This window comes from Bos taurus, chromosome 28, assembly GCF_002263795.3.
Source record: "Bos taurus isolate L1 Dominette 01449 registration number 42190680 breed Hereford chromosome 28, ARS-UCD2.0, whole genome shotgun sequence".
Classification (NCBI taxonomy): Eukaryota; Metazoa; Chordata; class Mammalia; order Artiodactyla; family Bovidae; genus Bos; species Bos taurus.
Window position 1 is genome coordinate 35675824 of NC_037355.1, and position 20737 is coordinate 35696560.

A 20737-nucleotide genomic window follows, 5' to 3' on the forward strand; every position below is an offset into this window, starting at 1 on the left:
TAAAACAAATAAAACCACAAAAATACCCCTAGGTTCAACCTACTATTTACCTACAAGCTTCAAGTAAAGACCTATCACCAAAGGCAGTAAATTGGAACCTGCTCAGCTCCAGCCAGGCTTTCCCAGCTGAGCCCTCAACCAAAGTGAACTCAGGTTCAGCTTAAACACAACCTCCTTTTCCACCTCCACGAGGACCCTCTGCCTAGAAAGCTCCTCCTCTGACCCCCGTCCCCTCCACAAGCCCATCCAGCTCTCAGTAAACACCCCTGAATGGCCCCCACCCCAGCTCTTCAGTGCACACTCTGCCGCGGACTCGCTGCCGAGCGTCTCGTACCGCATCCCACTTAATGCCAGGCAGTGCCTCTACTCAGGAGTGCCAGGCCACCTTGTCCTCTGCAGCCCCCATTCCTAGTGAAGGCTTCTGAATACACAAACCAGGGAACAGCCTTCAGCCACCAAGGACTCACCAAATCCCCATTTTACCTTACACTTCCTGTCTAAATAATAAATCTCAGTGCTGAGATGTAATGAAAGGCTCCAAGTCACTTGGGAAAACAGTTCAGGGCACTAAGGGGAGAGGAGGAGGGCTTAGAAAGGTCAACTCCGCAGCAAAGAGCAGTGGGGGCCTCCAGCCCGGGGGCCCTGTGACTGCAGCCCAGCCTGCAGCCTGCCAGTCCCCTTGGTGCAGGCGTGCTGACAAGAAGAGCTGGGCCCACTCCTGCTTCTCTCTTCTAGGGGATGTGACACCCCTGGGGGAACGACTTTCCTGCTACCTAACGCGGAACAAAGTTTGCTCTTGAATAAGTAAATAATAAGTTGGCTATTCTTGGCAGAACAGGGTGAAGGCTTGCAAGGTAACGTGGCAGGGAGCTGCTGTCCTGAGACAACGTGCCTGCTCTGTGAACACCCTTTGTGCTGGCTGCGAGAAGCAGCCTGTACTCACTGGTTTCTTCTTCCCAGAGGTTCCTGATACATCTGCAAAATTTCCGTATGCTCAAGTGAGTCCTTTGGGCAAGCCAGCAGGTAGGTGGCTGCACTGAGCTTCTATGTGTCTATGCCCTCACACAGAGAGGGCCTCTCTCACATAAAAGACACGTGCATGTCACCGCAGCTGGAAGATGCCACAATACATCCCAAACAACCAATAAGCAGACCAGTGTGCCCCAGCCCTAGAATCGGGCCCTTGTGCCCTGTCCTTTGACACCCTCCAGGCTGGGCTCCTTCCTGGCCTGCCTGTTCCTACCGTGCAGGCATCTGCTTCAGGGCCATCAGTTCTCTCACCCCCACCTCATCACAGGGCTCCTCCTCAACTCCAGCCAGTGCCTGGGCCTTTTCCTGGGGTTGCAGGCTCCCACACTGCCTGGCACTGGAGCCACCCTGGACCAGCCTGTCTCCTCCACCTGCTTTTGACACCTGTACTGGACTGAGTCACCTTCTGTATGTGGGGAAGAGTAGCCTAGCTTAGCAGAAAGCACAGGAGTCCCAACTGGGGATAGCCACTTATTGATTGTACCACCTTATATGAGTTATTGACATCTCTAAGCCTCAATTTCCTTATTTGCATCATAGGGAGTGGAGCAGAGTTCCTCCAACAATTAGGTAGGAAGACACACACACACACACACACACACACACACACACAGACCTGCCCCAGCACCTGGCAGACAACACGCCCCCAAGAGAGGGCAGCCCCTGGGACCCAGAGCTTCTTCCTCTTCTAAGAAGTTAGGACCGTAAACAAGACCAGAGTCAGCAACAGATGGACAAGGGCCAGTCTGCCTGGGCTGCCATACTGTTGCCAGAGCTTGCGAGCCCTGGACCTGGACCCTGGCAAGTGGGCCTAGAGGTAGAGGCATTTGCTCTTCCAGAAGATGGAGAGCCTTAGGTGGGCTCCATCCCGGGGACCCTGGCCTCACCCTTGGCGGAGTCGTCGTAGCCGATGTGCTGGATGGTCTCCCGCACCACACGCTGGTAATCCACCATGGCCATGGAGGTGATCTCCCCGCACAGAAGCACCATGCCCGTCTTACACACCGTCTCTGAAGGCAAAGAGGCAGGCTAGTGGCCACGTGCCGGCTAAGGGGCTCCACACCTGGACCTCTCACGGTGCTGACACAGACCCACACAAGAGGCCACTCCGGGAACGGGCTCCAGAAGGACAGTCATGGTGATAACAGACAGTGCAGCCCAGCACAAGTTCTGACCATCTTCACAGGCTGCTCAGAGAACTGCACTTTGGAAAGAACTGGTCACACGAATTCCAAGTTTTTATACCAAGCACTTACTACTTACCCGATCTTGAACTGCTTGTTCAGCCTCGGCTGTTGGACGGAAATAATCATAAGACTGCTGTGTGCATTACAATGAGACAATGCCGTATGCAGTCATAAAGAATGCAGCCAACATACATGAGGCCTCTTTTGCCCCCTTACTGCCAAAGCTCCACTGCAGGCTTTAGGGTATGGGGTCCTGAGCACAGAATCAAGGCAAGTTATTTATGAACATGTCAGGGTGAAGTTGACCCTTAGAGGGACACGGGTCCCTACAGTGCTCACTCTGAGGACTAGGGTGGTGCTGGAGAGGGAAGGGTGGGTCTGAGCATCAGACAAAACAAGGTGCTGACTGTGAGGAGACTGGGGCTCTGGTCTTCACACCAGGACCCTTACCCCTTGACCTTGGCCAAGGGATACCCAAGATCCCTCTGTAAAGTTGAAGAGACTAGTCCTATCACCCCGGGGCCCTCTAGGCCCTGAAGTCCCCAGTTCTCTGCTGTGCCGAGAGCTTCAACATGGGCACAGGTTTCAATTTGAGCCCACTCAGGTCCCCAGTAGGAAGGGTCAGGCATTTCTTACCACAGGCCACCTTGGCATTGGGGTCCTGCTTGAGATGGGCATCCAGCACTGCATCACTGATCTGGTCACAGATCTTATCTGGACAAGAATGAACATGAGGAAAATTCATAGACATGTTAAGCCTAAAAACTGAAATGTTAAAATAATTAGATATTTTGTCAATTTACACATTAAGTCTACCCAAGAGGACACTTTTAAAGTATAAGAAATTGCAAATTTTTGGAATTTTTATTTCTTCCCACTTTTGCCTTAATTTTGGATGATGTATATTATATAAAGTCATAGAATTCCCTAAAAGAAAAGTATATTCCAAAGCCAGTTATAAGAGTCTATAGTAATTCACATATACACACACATATAGTCTTCCAATTAAAAAGTATCTATTCATAGAAAACTAGATTTATAGGAATATCTAACTATATCTAAATAAATAATAGATATAGATGTGCAAGGAACTAAGATATACACACAGAAATATCTCATTCCTCAGCATATTTCCTTAAATTCTAACATCAAGGAAAGTCCTAGAAACAGAATGTAAAACACTAATGACGTCCGTGAGATTAGGTGCGGTAGGTAGAAGAGGACAGATCCGGTAGATGCACAGTACCGCTGGTCCCAGCAGCCACGGTGCACGGTGCATAAAGCCACGCCCACTTCCATGACTCCACCTCTAAGACTCCTGCGAGAGAACCTCCACACATCACTGCCCCTGCTGTTTTGCTGAGCACTTCCACAAGCCGCTCGGAGATCCTCCCCATCATTCAGCCTCCTGAAGGCCAGATGTCCCAGCAGCTGGGTCAGACCTCCTCATCAAGGCGGGACTGAGAAAAGCTCAACACGGGCTGGTACTTCATCTTATTCTTCTATGATTTGCCTTAAATATTCCCCATGATCAATGGGATTTCCCTAGTGATCCAGTAGTTAAGAATCCTCCTGTTGATGCAGGGGACGTAGCTTCAATCCCTGGTCCAGGAAGATCTCACATGCTGGAGCAAGCCGGGTGTGGCAACTGCTGAGCCCCTGTGCCTAGAGCCCGTGCTCCATGAGAGAAACCACCACAGTGAGAAGTCCGCACACGGCAACTAGAGAGCAGCCCCCCTCACTGCACCTAGACGAAGCCCGTGCACAGCAACGAAGACCCAGTGCAGCCAAAATAAATAATTTAAAAAAGACTCCTCGTGGTCAAGCATGTAGACGCTGTGGAGAAATCCACTCTTGCCCTGGAGTTATGTGTACTGCCAATGTTTACAAACTCAGAAATAAAAGTGACGTCTATTTGCACATATTACATCTTGTTTAGTGTTCAAAATACCCACAGAGTCCACTCTTAGCAAGTTAATAAGATTTTCCCAGACTTATTGGAGTATAATTGGTATACAAAAATTTGCATATAATTAATATATGTAAATTTGGCAAGTTTGGTCATATGTACATACTTGTGTTACCATCATCTCAATCAGGATTTAATAAACATCCATCACCTCTCAAATTTCCTTGTGTCCCTTTTGTCATTTTCTAGGTTTTTAAATTAAGAATGCAGGCCCAGAATCAAGCACTTCTGATTTTGAAAGTGCATATGAAATTCTGTAGTTAAAATGTTAATCTGAAGGTTAATTCTCTCATCTTTCCTTCAGAAGCTGCTACTAAATATATATTTGAGTTTTTCCATCTCCCTGCTGATCCTGGTTATAAATCAAGGTTTGCCTGAGTTCATGCCCCTGCAACCACCTACCAGTAAAGGCCACCTGCTGCTCAAATATCACTTTAGACCCAGCCATCAGGACTCCTAGGAGCCACTCACATGCTGACCATGGATGACTCTGCTCGCTCAGAGGACACAGGTCACATGTCTCCAGTACACACAGGGAAATGGGATAGGGATATTAGGGATAAGCTGGAGTTGAGCAAGGGTACTGAGATAGCTGCATAGATTAAGATAATGCCTTAGGAGGTCCTTTCTCAACTGTTTAAGGCTTTCCAATTTTCTATCAATATCACTTAGTAGCCTTAAGATAGCTAATAGTTTTCTTGGAAGTTGAAAAGGAAGCATTAATTCTATCTTTCTGATGGAGACGAATTCAGCACTGGAATGACAAGAAGAAAACCACCAAGAAAACTGTTTTACACGGACAGCTAATGTACAGTGGTAAGCTAAATCAGACAAATTGAAGGGCTGCCATTAAGCAGACAGAATAGTCAACTGACTGCAATTTTCATTCTCTGTCCACTGAGCACATAGCTGTGTGTACAGTGGGACCACTGGCAGCTGTCTGAAGAAGCACCCACTTCCTCCACGTGGAGCACATTCTATATATGGCCATTTTCTGACCTGTAGATGGCCTTCATAAGTCATGGCGCTGTCCAAAATACATCAGACATAGCAGTGAACCTGAGACTATGAGTAAATAAGCCTAGAAACTTTATAAAGTCATGCAGAATGAAAGATGCTGTTTACATTGAAATGAGCTAAGCTACAAACAACATTCAGTTTAAGCCAAGATTTCTCAGCAGCACTATTGACAGTTGGGGCTGGAAAATTTCTTTGTTGTGGGGGATGGTCTTGTGTTTAGAAACACACCTGGCCTCTCTCCAGACTGCTGGTATCAGGCCATGCCTCGACCCCCTGGAATAGCTGTAACAACCAAAAAATGTTTCCAGATCTTACAAAATGCCCTTAGGGGAAAAGGGTTGCAAAACTTTCCCCAGTTGAGAACCAGTGGCTAAAGCATATGGAAGGGGCAGTGCACCGAGACATCTAAAGCTGAGCTACAGGGTATGAAAACTAAAGCTCTTTGAGAAATAGCCAGGATGAGGAAGATGAAAAAAAGTTAAACTCGGTGATGATAAGTCACCAAAAACTTCAAATACTCTGGTGAATTTCGAAGAGGTGCTTAAATACATAAATCCGTGAACCCCCAGGGTTCTCCTAGATCAGTGGTTCGCGGAGTGTGGCTCCCACATCAGCAGTATCAGCATTGCCTGGGAACTTCTTCAGAACACAAATTCTTGAGCCTCACCCAAGACGTATTAAATCAGGAACTCTGGGGGTGGGGCCCAGCACTCTGTGTTCTAACAAGCCCACTGGGTGATGGTGATGCACCCTGAAGTCTGAGAACCACTGTCCCAGAAACTGCAGGCTCCCATCGTGGTCTTCACGGAAGCCTCTCTCATTCCTCCACATCGCACTTCTCAGAGAGATCAAAAAAAATAAATGCTGGAATTTTCTTTCAGGACCTCGAGATCTGTCTCAGCCCCTATTAGAATGCACTGCTGTTCATTTCTAAACTCTACATGCTTTACATTCGAAACTTAGTGACCCGTGGTCTTGTTTGTGGGAACATTCTCTGTTGACTTAAGCTGCTCATTGATAAAAAAAAAAAAAAGCTTTACCAAAAAAACAAAACAAAACTCTGTATAAAGTGAATACCTGATGATATATTCTACACATATGATATGCTTATCCAACTAACATATATTCTCTATTGTAGCCCCAAGGAAGCGCTGGTGGTGGGCAGCTGCACAGACCCTTGGCTTCATTAACTTACAGTCTATTATTTGCATAACAAGTGAATGTTTTACAAAACTGCAAATTAATAAAATAAAAAAGATTGCATATTGTTCTTCTTGAGATCCTTTGTAGTAATTTATGCACACTGTTTTCCAGGCCTCCAGTAACAGCCCCCTACCCCGTATAGGTTGCCATCCGTCCAGGACCACCTACTTACCCGGGTGCCCCTCTCCTACAGATTCCGATGTGAACATGAATGCTCCTTCCTCACTTAGAGAATGATCACACAAGCCATCCACTGGTCCATTCATCTCTTCACACTTCTCCACTCAGCGTCTTCAAGGTAACAATTTTAATGCTGGGACCTGGCCTAAGGTTTTTTTAATTTTCCTCCTTTAAAGCCAACAGGCTCGTCTTTGGCAGAGCCACGGGGCTCACTTCTGCCTAAGTGTCCGCCAGCACGTGAGTAAAGGTGCGGACGGGCGAGGAGGAGGGACTGGAGAGCGATGTGTCACTCCCTCTGACTGGTCAGAGCTTGCTCCTGAGGGACTCCTATATATGGGAAAGTGAAAGTACTTGAATAATCATGTGAAAAAACTGGAGGAGTCCATTTTCTGGGAGAGGGGGTCTTCTTACCTTGAGGAATTTCAGCCCTCAGCTCTCATCTCCCAAGCCCTAAGCGTGTGATCAATGTATGGCAAAGAAGGCTGCATAGATTCTGCAGAACTGAAGCTCCTCTGGGACTTTGCTTTAGCTCTGCAGCTCATCTCCTCAGTGCTCCAAGGCTAACATCCCACGTAGGAGGTGGGGGTCTGTGGTTGCCCAGGGATACAAATAGGAAGTAAAAAACTCCTTCCCAGGGATATGGTTTAGGCTGAGATCACAGCACAGGGTGGCTGGCCGTTGCTTCTGGGTTCCCTGCCTCCCCCCCACATACCTTGTCTGGATTGGGCTCTTCCCCTTCTACCTTCTCAGAGCATGCACCTGTATTCTGAGTCAGTTTAGACATTCAACAATAGATTCATTTAGAGAAAAAGCTTTTGAGCCTACTTTTTTCTGCTAATAGAAATCACATAAACTGTCAACTTCTCTAAGATGCTGGCAGTGACATTAACAAGCAAGATGTTAAAAAATATCTGGATAGGCTATGGAGAACAATGATTTTTGGGGAAAAAAATCCTGAGAGGCAGATTCGTTATAGGGAAATCATCAGACTCCAGTTTCCCAAAGCTTACATATGATAAACTAAGCATCTACACATTAGTTCCTATACACTTGATAAACATCCTTCTTGCAAGATGCCTGCATTATTTTTGCTTTGATCAAGAAAAGAAGTAGACAGGATTATATACTGAACCAACTCTTGCATTTAATGCCAGCATCTTTTACTTCACTCTCTCCAGCTCTCAGATCTAGCTGCATCCTTTGGCCCAAGGAACAAAAGGGAATTGAAAGCACAGAGAGTGAGAATGGGTGGAGAAACTGGTTCCCACTAGAATGCAATAAAACGTAATCAACCAAAACCTCATGCACCAAACAGTGCTCTGTGGGAAGCAAAAAGTAGAACACGGTTGTATGAACTAATAATTCTGGCAACCGAATTCCCTCTTTACTTAGAAGATGAACATTTAAAAAAAATTTTCCAGTGCTCCAAACACTGAGTTTTCCAACTGGTCAACAGTGGCAGTAGCATCCCTCCATATTAAAGTCACCTCTGCTGGGATAAAGTAAGAGATTTTATATATACACATTCAATCAGAGGCATTTCACAAAGAGGGAGCTGGAATGCTTAGTCACAAGATTGTAGAATGTCCAAAGAGGAAAAGGCCACTGGAAAGGAATGGAAAATTAGGAATCAAAATAGGGACTTTAGACAACATGGCCTTGTCCCTGTCAACACACAGGAATCCTGTTTGCACTTAAAATATTTCAACATCATTGTCCCTTTGTAAATTTCTTCTGGGTACATTGGTTTCAAACCTGGAGGCAATATGAGCTAATGTTTAATGTGAACTGTAGACCTGGATTACACTAGCAGTTAACAACTATAGTCATTATGCTCTAAATATGCTTTAAGAACAACATGTGCATCCAGATTCCTAGAGCTAGCAAGAAGTCATAAAACAAAGCAGTCTAATTGCCCTCTGAATTCCAAAATTAATAATAGCATCATGGGGTAAAGAGGCAGGGGGTGGGTGAGGGGGAGTGAATGGAAGTGGAAGGGACAATGTCCTCTCCAGAGAAGTGGCACTTCAGAAACATATGCAGGAGGGTTCTGCAGCCTGGATACATATTCAGAGGGAGGGAGGGATCTGGAAGGCACCTAGTTGAGAATCCACTTTATATGAGTCTTGTATGACATTCCTACTAAAGACTAGGCCACCATATACTCTTTCAGCAGATGAATGTTAACAAAAAGTGCACAGAACACAGTGGTTAGGAGTGCAGGCTTCAGGGCTGGGGTCCTGTTTTGCCTCTAATCTTCTAGCACCCTAGGGTGGGTTTCTTACCCTCTTAAGGGTGTTGTTTCCTCATCCCCCTTTTAAAGGGGGTTAAATAATTACCTACCTCATAGCATTGTTGTCAGAACTATATGAAATCACATGGGTATGTTAAGTACTAAGCATACTGCTAGCACATAATAAGGATTTAATAAAATATTACCTAATCACCTTACAGGGGCTTCCCAGGAGGCATTAGCAGGTTCAACCCCTGGGTCAGAAAGAACGCCTGGAGTTGGAAGTAGCAACCCACTCTAGTATTCTTGCCTGGGAAATCCCATGGACAGAGGAGCCTGGTGGAGTACAGTTCATGGCGCTGCAGAGTGACAGAGTAAGCACACAAGCACTTTATACGTTTATGTACATGATTTTCTCCTGGAAAAAAAGTAGATATCTGTATGTATGTTATATGCATCTTGGTTTTTTTCCTGACAATATACTTTTGTCCTCTTTTTACATCTCATTTTTAGCACTTGACTAGTATCCCACATGGGGATATAAAATACTTTATTTAACCAGTCAGCTCCCAGTGGCTGGATATTTTCAACTTCTCTAATTATTTAATGTCAACATGATGCTGCAGAGAAAATACTAATCATTGGCATGCTTTAAAAAACAAGACAAAATGCAAGGCCCTGGTAACCCTGAACTAGATCAAAGATTTCCCTTTTGCAATAAATTTTACCCAGTTAGAGAACAGAAACAGCACTCCAACCAAGAGTCAAAATAGCAGCATCAATCTGTTCTTTTCAGATGGAACTGGCAGATATTAGCAACAATGTAATTATCTAGAAAGCTGAAGCTAGGAGAACTACATAGCCCTAATCTACCATCATAAACTCAAATTAAAGCCTCCCTTATGCACAGACTGTCCCATTCTCCCTTACACATGAATTGTCCTAATGTCCCCAACCAGCCCCACTGATTACCTATTCCCCAATACAGTGTGTCGAAGGCCCAAAGTTGATCTCATTTCCATGCAACAACCTTCAACTCTAAAGCTTTGCTGACAAACCTCTGAAGAAACTTGGCTTTGAAAATACCACTTTCAGTTGGATTTACCCCTGAGGAATCTCTAAATGTCAAAAATAACAAGTGGCAGACCATGTTTATCATCTGTGGCTGAACTTCAGGCTTCTCAAAACAGGAAGTTAAGGATAAGGCAGAGTTATAGATGCCCTCAGTTCAGTTCAGTTCAGTCGCTCAGTCGTGTCTGACTCTTTGCAACCCCATGAATCGTAGCACGCCAGGCCTCCTTGTCCATCACCAACTCCCAGAGTTCACCCAGACTCACGTCCATCGAGTCAGTGATGCCATCCAGCCATCTCATCCTCTGTCGTCCCCTTCTCCTCCTGCCCCCAATCCCTCTCAGCATCAGAGTCTTTTCCAATGAGTGAACTCTTCGCATGAGGTGGCCAAAGTACTGGAGTTTCAGCTTCAGCATAATTCCTTCCAAAGAAATCCCAGGGCTGATCTCCTTCAGAATGAATTGGTTGGATCTCCTTGCAGTCCAAGGGACTCTCAAGAGTGTTCTCCAACACCACAGTTTAAAAGCATCAATTCTTCCGCTCTCAGCCTTCTTCACGGTCCAACTCTCACATCCATACATGACTACAGGAAAAACCATAGCCTTGACTAGACGAACCTTTGTTGGCAAAGTAATGTCTCTGCTTTTGAATATGCTATCTAGGTTGGTCAGAATGCCCTAAGACAGAGACAATCCACAAAAACTGGGAGGGTATCTTTTCTATTTTCTAGGATCCAGGTATACAAGGAAACTCTGTCAAAACAATGGCCAGCTACTAAGCTAATGAAACACAGACTTCATTGGCCACACAGGACAAAAGTACAGAATACAAAATAGTTCAGGAAAACATAAAAGAAACAGTGACCCAACAAATGGCAACAGCAAATGCAGGGAGAGGAGAATATCTTTTTCCAGAGTTGCCACATTATAACATTAAAAAATGTCCATTTTCCAGCAAAAAATTACCAGGCACACAAAGAAACAAAAAAGTATAGCCCTTGTGCAAGGGGGGAAAAAAGAAACTAATAGAAACTGCCTTTGAGGAAGCACATGCATTGTACTTACTGGAACAAAGACTTAAAATCAACTGTCTTATATATTCTCAAAGATACAAAGAAACCACGAATGAAAAAAATTAAAGGAAGTCAGCATAGTGTCTCACCAAATAGAGAATATCAGTAAAGTGACAAAATTATAAAAATAAACCAACTAGGAATTTTGGAGCTCAAAAGTATAATGCTATGCTATGCTAACTCAATTCAGTCATGTCCGACTCTGTGCGACCCTATAGATGGCAGCCTACCAGGCTCCCCTGTCCCTGGGATTCTCCAGGCAAGAACACTGGAGTGGGTTGCCATTTCCTTCTCCAGTGCATGAAAGAGAAAAGTGAAAGTGAAGTAGCTTAGTCCTGTCCGACTCCTAGAAAGTATAATAACAGAAATCAAAAATTCATTACAGGGGTTCAGCAGCACATTTAGGCAGACAAAAGGGTCAGTGAATATGAAGATAAGCCAATTCAGTTCAATTCAGTTCAGTCGCTCAGTCGTGTCTGACTCTTTGCAACCCCATGAATTGCAGCATGCCAGGCCTCCCTGTCCATCACCAATTCCCAGAGTTTACCGAACTCGTGTCCATCGAGCCGGTGATGCCTCCAGCCATCTCATCCTCTGTAGTCCCCTTCTCCTCCTCCCCCCAATCCTTCCCAGCATAAGGATCTTTTCCATTGAGTCAACTCTTCGCATGAGGTGGCCAAAGTACTGGAGTTTCAGCTTCAGCATCAATCCTTCCAAAGAACACCCAGGACTGATCTCCTTTAGAATGGACTGGTTGGATCTCCTTGCAGTCCAAGGGACTCTCAAGAGTCTTCTCCAACACTACAGTTCAAAAGCATCAATTCTTCAGTGCTCAGCTTTCTTCACAGTCCAACTCTCACATCCATACATGACTACTGGAAAAACTATAGCCTTGACTAAACGGACCTTTGTTGGCAAAGTAATGTCTCTGCTTTTGAATATGCTATCTAGGTTGGTCATAACTTTCCTTCCAAGGAGTAAGCGTCTTTTAATTTCATGGCTGTAGTCACCATTTGCAGTGATTTTGGAGTCCCCAAAAATTAAGTCTGACACTGTTTCCACTGTTTCCCCATCTATTTCCCATGAAATGATGGGACCAGATGCCATGATCTTCATTTTCTGAATGTTGAGCTTTAAGCCAACTTTTTCACTCTCCACTTTCACTTTCATCAAGAGGCTTTTTAGTTCCTCTTCACTTTCTGCCATAAGGGAGGTGTCATCTGCATCTCTGAGGTTATTGATATTTCTCCTGGCAATCTTGATTCCAGCTTGTGCTTCTTTCAGCCCAGTGATTCTCATTATGTACTCTGCATATAAGTTAAATAAGCAGGGTGACAATATACTTGAGATACTCCTTTTCCTATTTGGAACCAGTCTGCTGTTCCATGTCCAGTTCTAACTGTTGCTCTCTGACCTGCATATAGGTTTCTCAAGAGGCCTTGACATGCTCCTTTTCCTATTTGGAACCAGTCTGCTGTTCCATGTCCAGTTCTAACTGTTGCTTCCTGACCTGCATATAGGTTTCTCAAGAGGCAGGTCAGGTGCTCTGGTATTCCCATCTCTTTCAGAATTCTCCACAGTTTATTGTGGTCCACATAGTCAAAGGCTTTGGTAGAGTCAATAAAGCAGAAATAGATGTTTTTCTGGAACTCTCCTGCTTTTTCGATGATCTAGCGGATGCTGGCGATTTGATCTCTGGTTCCTCTGCCTTTTCTAAAACCAGCTTGAACATCTGGAAGTTCACAATTCATGTATTGCTGCAGCCTGGCTTGGAGAATTTTGAGCATTACTTTACTAGCATGTGAGATGAGTGCAATTGTGCAGTAGTTTGAGCATTCTTTGGCATTGCCTTTCCAAAATATACAGAGCAAAACTGACATAATTAAAGGTAGAAGGTAGAAATAGTTGGAGATTTCAACTATTTGAAGTATTCATTTTTAATAATATGTAGAATAAACAGAAGATCAATACAGAAAGAGAAGACTTGAAGAACACTGTAGACCAACTAGACCTAACTAATGTATATAGAAAAGTCGATTTGAAAATAGAATATAGATTATTCTCAAGTGCACATGGAATATTCTCCAGAGTAGACCATATGCTAGGTACAAAACTTTCAATGCATCTGAAAAGACTGAAATCATACAAGGTATCTTTTTTGACTACAGTGGAATGAATACAGACATCAATAACAGAAGGAAACTAGAAAATTCACAAAAACATGAAAATTAACCTGCACAATCTTGAATAAAAATGAATCAAAAAGAAATTGCAAATGAAATTAAAAAATACTCTGATGTGAAGGAAAATGAACATTACAGAATTTGTTATGCAGCCAAAAGCAGTGCTCAGAGTGAAATGTATAATTGTAAATGCTTATATATATATTTTAAAAGATCCCAAACCAATAACTTAATTTTATTGAAAATCTAGGGGAAAAGAGCATGTTAGACCCAAATCTAACAGAGGAACAACATAACAGGGATTAGAACAGAGATAAATGAAAGAGAGAACAGGAACACAAAATAGAATCAACAAAAAGTTGGTTCAAAAAAATCAAAATTGATAAACATTTAGCTCAATGGGCCAAAAGACACCAAAGAGAGAAGACTGGAGTTATTAAAAGCAGAAATAAAGTTGGTGACATTAATACAGACCTTATGAAAGTAAAAAGGACTATAAGAGCATACGTGAACTGTAAGCAAATTAGATAACCGGAAGAAATGAGCAAATTTCTAGAAACACAAACAACAAAAAATTGACTTAAAAAGAAATAGAAAATCTGAAGGAAAAAAAAAAAAATTTAACAAGAGATTGGATTGCCAGTCAAAAACCTTCCAATAAAGAAAACCCCAGATCTAGATGATTTCACTGGTGAAGTTCCCCAAATACTTAAAGGATAATTAACACTAATCCTTCTCAAATTCTTCCAAAAAATAAAAGAGGAGGCAATACTTCCTAACTCATTCTATTTGGCCAGCATCACACTGATACCAAGGCAAACTAAGATATCAGAAGAGAAGAAAACCATAGGCCAATGTCCCTTATGAATATGGATGAAAGGGTCTTAGCAAAACATTAGCAAACACGTTTCAGCAACATATTAAGAGAAATATACATCATTACCAAAGTTGATTTACCCTAGAAATGCAAGGGTGGTTAAATATGAAAATCAGTGTAATACACTATAGTGATAGAACTAAGGGAAAAAAACACATAATCGTCTCATTTGATGCAGAAAAAGGACTTAAAAATCAAAATGATAAAAACATTCAACAAATTTGGAGTATAAGGAACTTCCTCAACATGATAAATAGCATTTTGGAAAACCTACAGCTCACATTACACTCATGGTAAATAACTGAAAGCTTTCCCCTCCAAGATCAGAAACAAGAGAAGGATATCCATTTTCACCACTTCTATTCAACAATGTACTGGAAATTCTAGCCAGAGAAAATGGGCAAGGAAAAAAAAAAAAAAGGCATTGAAACTGCAGAGGAAGAAGTAAAACTATCTCTATTTACAGATAACATAATCTTGCATATAGAAAATCTTAAAGAATCCACACAAAAGTAAACTATTAGAGGTTATAAACTAATTCAGCAAAACTTTGGGGTATATAATAAGCACACAAAAATCAGTTATTTCTATATACTATCAATGAATAACATGAAAAGGAAATTAAGAAAATGATTCCATTTACAATAGCATCAGAAAGAATAAAATAAAAATTTAACAGGGTTCAAGGTTTGACAGTGGAAAACTACTAAAGATTTCTGAAATAAGTTTTAAAAAATCCTAAGTAAATGGAAAGACATCCCACATATATGAGTTCAAAAACAAATTGTTAAGATGGCAATAGAACCCAAAGCAATCTATAGATTCAATGCAATCTCTATCAAAATCCCAGAGGCATCTATTGCAGAATTATAAAAGCTTATATTAAAATTAATATGGAATTGAAAAAGATCTAAAATAGCCAAACAATCTTGAAAAAGAAAAATGAGGTTGGAGAACACACACATTTTCCAATTTCAAAATTTACTAACAAAAGCTACAGTAATCAAAACAGTGTCCGATACTGACATAAACAAAATGTTTACAAAACTAGAAAGCAATACATCATTCCCAAACCTCTGGGCTGTCTCAGGCTCATTTCTCATAGAGAAATAAAAATAAAACATTCCAGATTAAATGGTGCTGTGGGTTCTAATTATAGCACTCAACCGTAGTAGGCCTTCTAAAAAAAAAAAAAAAAAAGTTGAGTTTTATTCTGGTGTAATTTATGGTAGCTGCGGGAAAGTTTCAGAAAATACAGAAAAGAAAAATAATATATTATATCCTTCCATTCACAGATTGATGAGCATGATTAATATGTTGGCATATTTTCTCCTGAAGGAAATATATCCATGTATCTCTATAGTATAGTCCCCTGTATGTGTTACTTAGATTAAAAATCTGAGAGTTAATTACACCTTCTGAGTCCTAGTTCCAGATGAGAGGGGGCAGGACAATAAGCAGGCTCTACCCTGTCTCTCCCACTGAATGCAGCTATAACATCTTCACAGAATGCATGAAGTAGCTATTTGAGGATTCTACAAAGTAAACAGTAGTAGACAAACAGGGGAAGAGACAAAATTCAAAGTATCACGGAAAAGGCAGGGAGGTTCCCCTTTTTCCCCCCTCCTGTAGCTTGGCCCCAAGGCAGTGCAAAACTCAGGAGTGGGTGTCGGGGTACACACAGAGAAAGCTCTGGAAGAGGCCCTTTTATTGACACAAGAGCAGGAAAAGGGATTCCTAAGTTGAAACAGTGGAGGGAAATCATTTGTACTTCTTTTCCTTTTTCCGTTCTCTGGAGCCCCTGCCCCTAGACAATTCCAGGGTGACAAAATTGGCAGCTGGGCCTGTAGGCGCCTAAAATCCTGAGGGAGGAGAAATTTCTCTCCAAGTGGAGGAGCTGTAATCCCAAGAAAGCGGAACCAACCCCTGTTGTTTCTTCTTGGGCACCTGGCTAAGTCTCAGGTGCGGGCTTAGCCACACAAAGTGAACAGCAGAGCAGGGTAACTAAAAGCCAGTTTTCTGGACAACAGATAAAAAGGGCAAGCCCAGAGTGGGGAAAAAACTGGAAAGATCACAGAGGGAAGAGCTCGAGAAAGAGATCCAACAACACTGTAAGATGCTAATAATAGGGGAAATGGGGATTCAGTGTATACAGAAACTCTGTACTAACTCTGCAATAATTTTGTAAATCAAGAAGAGTTCTAAACTTTTTTAAAAATTGAGAATTTATCTCAGCTCCTTCACCCCTATATTCATTCCCATGACTCACTGAATTATTTACCGAGCACCTACTATGTCATGCTCCAGATACTGCGCTAGTCTCTGGAAATACAAACAGCAAAACAAAACCCAGCATGACTCCTGACATCAAGGAGCTGACAGTGCAGCAGAAAACAAAAGAAATAACACGAAGGCATTGTCAAGTCACAGAAAAAAGTGTCACCACTTTCAAAATTAAAAATTATCTTCTTGAGAAAAACCTTTGAGGGCTTCCCTGGTGGTCCAGTGGTTGAGTCCGCCGCACAATGCAGGGGACACGGGTTCAATCCCTTGTCCAGGAAGGTCTCACATGCTTCGGGGCAGCTCAGCCCATGTGCCACAGCTATTAAGCCTGCACACTCTAGAGCCTGTGCTCTGCAGCAAGAGAAGCCACCACAAGAAGCAGCGTACGCACTACAGCTAGAGTATGGCCCCCGCTGGCCACAACCAGAGAGGACCCACATACAGCGACGAAAACCCAGCACAGCCAAAAATAACTAACTGAATAAAATTATTTAAAAAACACAAGAGGAAGAAAAATCTTGGAGAAGTTAAAGGCACAGACTGAAGACCATACAATCTGACAATTGACAGCCAAGGAGCAGGAATTCCAAAGAAGAGGAAGAAGGTGCTCTGGAGCTAAATCTCTAGCAGGAGGCCCAGCCCCTGGCCTTAGCAGGAACAATTCCTCCGAGTTTAAGTTTACACCGGAAGATCAGGCTAGCTGTCATCTCTCCGTAAGCCAGTCTGTACTGAGGGACAAGATGTGGATAGGAAGCTGCATGCCCTGCTGGGGTGCCATCTCAGCAGCGGTAGGAAGGGAGCAGGGCAGCATGCCAGGACAGGCTCCCCCAGGCTGCCCAGGGACCCACGCATCTACCATCTTTCCCTGTTCACATATGAATGCTAGGCATTCATTCTGTGAATGTGAACTAAATGCCTACTCTATATCAGGAGTAGAGCAGGCCCTCCTGAATATTCCAGCCAACACTGGGAGAAAATGTTCCAGGCACTGGGAAGATTGTTTACAGAGACCCACAGCTACAGAGAGTATGAGGCCTTTTTGATATTTCAAGTTATTTGGTGAGGCTGGGGTGTGGGCTGGGGAACCGCCAGAGAGAAGACTGGAGGTGGTGGCAGAGGCTAGATCATGAAGAGCTCTGTTGTTCCTGTAAGGAGTCTAGACTTTTTCCTAATTACAAAGGGAAGTTGATGAAGGGTTTCAAGCATGTGCCTGGAACTGAGAAAGTAACACTGAAACATATACATTATTACTACATGTAAATTAGATAGCCAGTGGAAATTTGCTGTATGAAACAGAGAGCTCAACTCCACTGCTCTGTGGCAACCTACAGGGGTGGAATGGGGTAGGAGGTGGGAGGGAGGTTCAAGAGGGAGCGGACATTCTTATGCCTATGACAGATTCTTGTTGATAAATGGCAGAAACCAACACAATATTGTAAAGCAATTATCTTTCAGTTAAAAATAAATACATTTAAATTTTAAAAAAAAAGATGTGCATGGATGAGACATTTCATGGAAACCATTTTGCCAGCTGCTGCTACTGTTTTATGCCCACCCAAGGGGACGACAGAGGATGAGATGGTTGGATGGCATCACTAACTCAACGGACATGAGTTTAGGTAACCTCTGGAAGTTGGTGATGGACGGGGAGGCCTGGCGTGCTGCGGTTCATGGGGTCGCAAAGAGTCGGACACGACTGAGCGACTGAACTGACTGAACTAGAGCTGTGTGTCCTGGAGGCAGAGAGATTACTTGGCATAGATGGAAAGCAGAAGTGGGATTTGATACCTCATTGGACGTAGGAAGCAAAAAGGTGGGAGGATTCAGGGATCACTTCCAAGTGACTGACCTGGGTGAACACACGGGATGCCGAAGTAGAGTAATAATGACAATAAATACAAGCACCGTGTGTTCTCAGGATGAATTAGACCCTGCCAGGAGGTGGGTGAGTACTGACGCTCTGGGGAGGACTGGGTGCTCTCAGGGACTTGCGCCATCTCCTACCCTGCAAATACCAGCATTGCCTGTTACGCGCATTCCCCATGTCTTACTCTACAGGTCAGGTTATGTTAAATGAGCCTCCAGAAAACTGAAAGTCTTTACAGACATAAAGTATGAAAATAATCCCATACTCTGATCAATAAAGCCATTTCTACAAGAATTTCTATAAATATGCGATTCTATATTTAAAAACTAATATTCTGAAGGTTACTGTTATCATGAAATAAACACTACTCATTTTACATAAGCAAGTACACTTGCCAAGGTAAATATATAACTGAAGTAAAAATGGAGCCAGCATGGGTGTGTTTAACGTCAGCCAGTAATTTTGGAGGAAAAAGCAGGAAGATGGGTGGGTCGGAAGAGCAGCATGGGATTGGCCCGCTGATCTCCCAGCATAGTGACGCCTCGCTGGAGGGAAGGAAGGGGCGGGTCACAGAGGCCCCGTTATTAGACAGGGAATCACAAATCGCGTGCGCTCCTATGGAGCCCTCTACTCAGCTAAAAACAGCTTTGCTGTAGATGATTTAGCGTTTTTAAAGTAGAAAAATAATGAGTCAAATCTATGAATCAATTCACAGCAATCAATATGAATGTTAAATATACTATGCATGATTTCAAGAAATTAGCCATCACCTCTCAACTCTAAACTGAGAAGTTAGCTAGGATGTATCTAGACATCTGTCAGTGTAGGCTAAGGACCCTAAGGACTACATGTACACATATAACTTCCATTTTGATTAAAATCAGCATGGCTGTAGTCAGTCATTATAAATAAGTTCTATTTTAAAAATTGAAGGTTATCCCAACTGACCCTAGAAATTTAAAATATCATGTCCTGCCCTCTAAACTCATCAATACCGGTAGGAAATCCGGAAAGTGTATGGATTGACAGTGACCTGACCTCAGTCCTCAATTTACTTAATGGGGTTAAATCGCTGACCTACAGTTTCACAATACAGCCAAAGGGTATGGAAAAGACTGAAGTTGTCACCTTCCCCCAGAATACAGTTTCTTTGCTAAACAAATCTCCATCCCCCAAACCTAAACACTTTAGAGGCAAAAATTGTAGAAAAAGAAAATCACAGTCATTAAGTCATCTGGCTTTAGTTTCTCTTGATATTCTGTCTTTCCCTTATTTACTCTGAAGTGAAGTGTTAGTCACTCAGTCGTGCCCAACTCTTTGCAACTCCATAAACTGCAGCCCACCAGGCTCCTCTGTCCATGGGATTTTCCAGGCAAGGATACTGGAGTGGGTTGCCATTTCCTTTTCCAGGGGATCTTCCCGACCCAGGGATCAAATCTGGGTCTCCTGCATAGGCAGGCAGATTCTGTACCGACTGAGCTACAAGGAAAGCCCTTATTTACTCTAGAAAATATTTTTATATAACTGAATAGTATTGTTGAGATCTAAATATTTTAAATGAAATAAGAAACTAAAATAATTATTTAGTTAATTTAGGCCTCCCATCCAAAAGTAAATAAAGTTGGGTCAGAAGTATTTCATGTTTGGGAATGTCTACAAAACTGTCTCATTTGGGGGGCTGAGAACAGATTTTGAATACCTATTTTGGAAAGCAACACACAGCTATGTGGAAGCAACCTCCCATTCCTACTGTCTCTGACGTTAATATTCCATATTAATAAATGTACACAGAAAGTCTTGCAGTTTACAAAGCACTCCTGAGAGTGTCAGCTCTCACAGTAACTGAGCAGGCTACCATCCCCATTTAACAGAGGAGGACATCCAGGGAGATTCCATGACTTAGTTTGGGCCACACAACTGGTAAGTGACACCACACTCAAACTCAGTCCTTCCAGCTATAAGTATTCTCTCCTTTACCCACACTGTGTTGCCTATTAAAAGTGCTTCAACTTTTCCCTAATTCAAGATAATAAAAAAGTAAATACCCACAAAGTTGTGGTTGCTTATTTATCTGCTGCCAGCTACTCTGATCCTTTCTGCTACCAGAGCTTATGAAAAAAAAAAGCCTCTCATAGCCTCAGTTGTAGAAAGCTTGCCATTGAATGTTCCAGAATTATACCCAAAGGGTCCTTGGATGATGAAGCAAACACATCTCTAATTCCACTGCTCAGCATGATCTGCTTTCACTGGCTTCTGAGCCATGAGGATCACCTGTACTGCAGCACCATGTCCAGTGACTCACCAGACCCCATAATGGACAAGTGAGGCTGCTCAGCCTGGGCTCTGAACCTACAGCAGAGAGCCTGCCACCCACCTCCCCCATCCCACCACCCAGCCTCCACCACCTTCCTAAAACTGCTGCACTACTGCTCGGCCCTCAAATTCCTCCAGCCACCCACGTGTCTACCAAACAGTTTTTTTCCTCTCCAGTGCATTACCCTCCACACACACCTTCTGAGTATACTTTGGACCTTTGTTATTCAGTGTAGTTCCCTAATGAGCA

The 20737-nt window shown here is 43.1% G+C and overlaps 1 protein-coding gene across 2 annotated transcripts in view; it reads right to left on the reverse strand.

The window, feature by feature from the left end:
- Positions 1-20737, reverse strand: part of MAT1A (methionine adenosyltransferase 1A) — a 42161-nt gene that overhangs the window by 10075 nt on the left and 11349 nt on the right. The window contains 3 exon segments of one of the 2 annotated variants that reach the window (NM_001046497.1): positions 1917-2039; positions 2853-2930; positions 6581-6893. In NM_001046497.1, coding sequence (NP_001039962.1) covers positions 1917-2039; positions 2853-2930; positions 6581-6674 — 295 coding nt within the window. In that variant the 5' untranslated portion in view covers positions 6675-6893. 2 annotated transcript variants of the gene reach the window in all.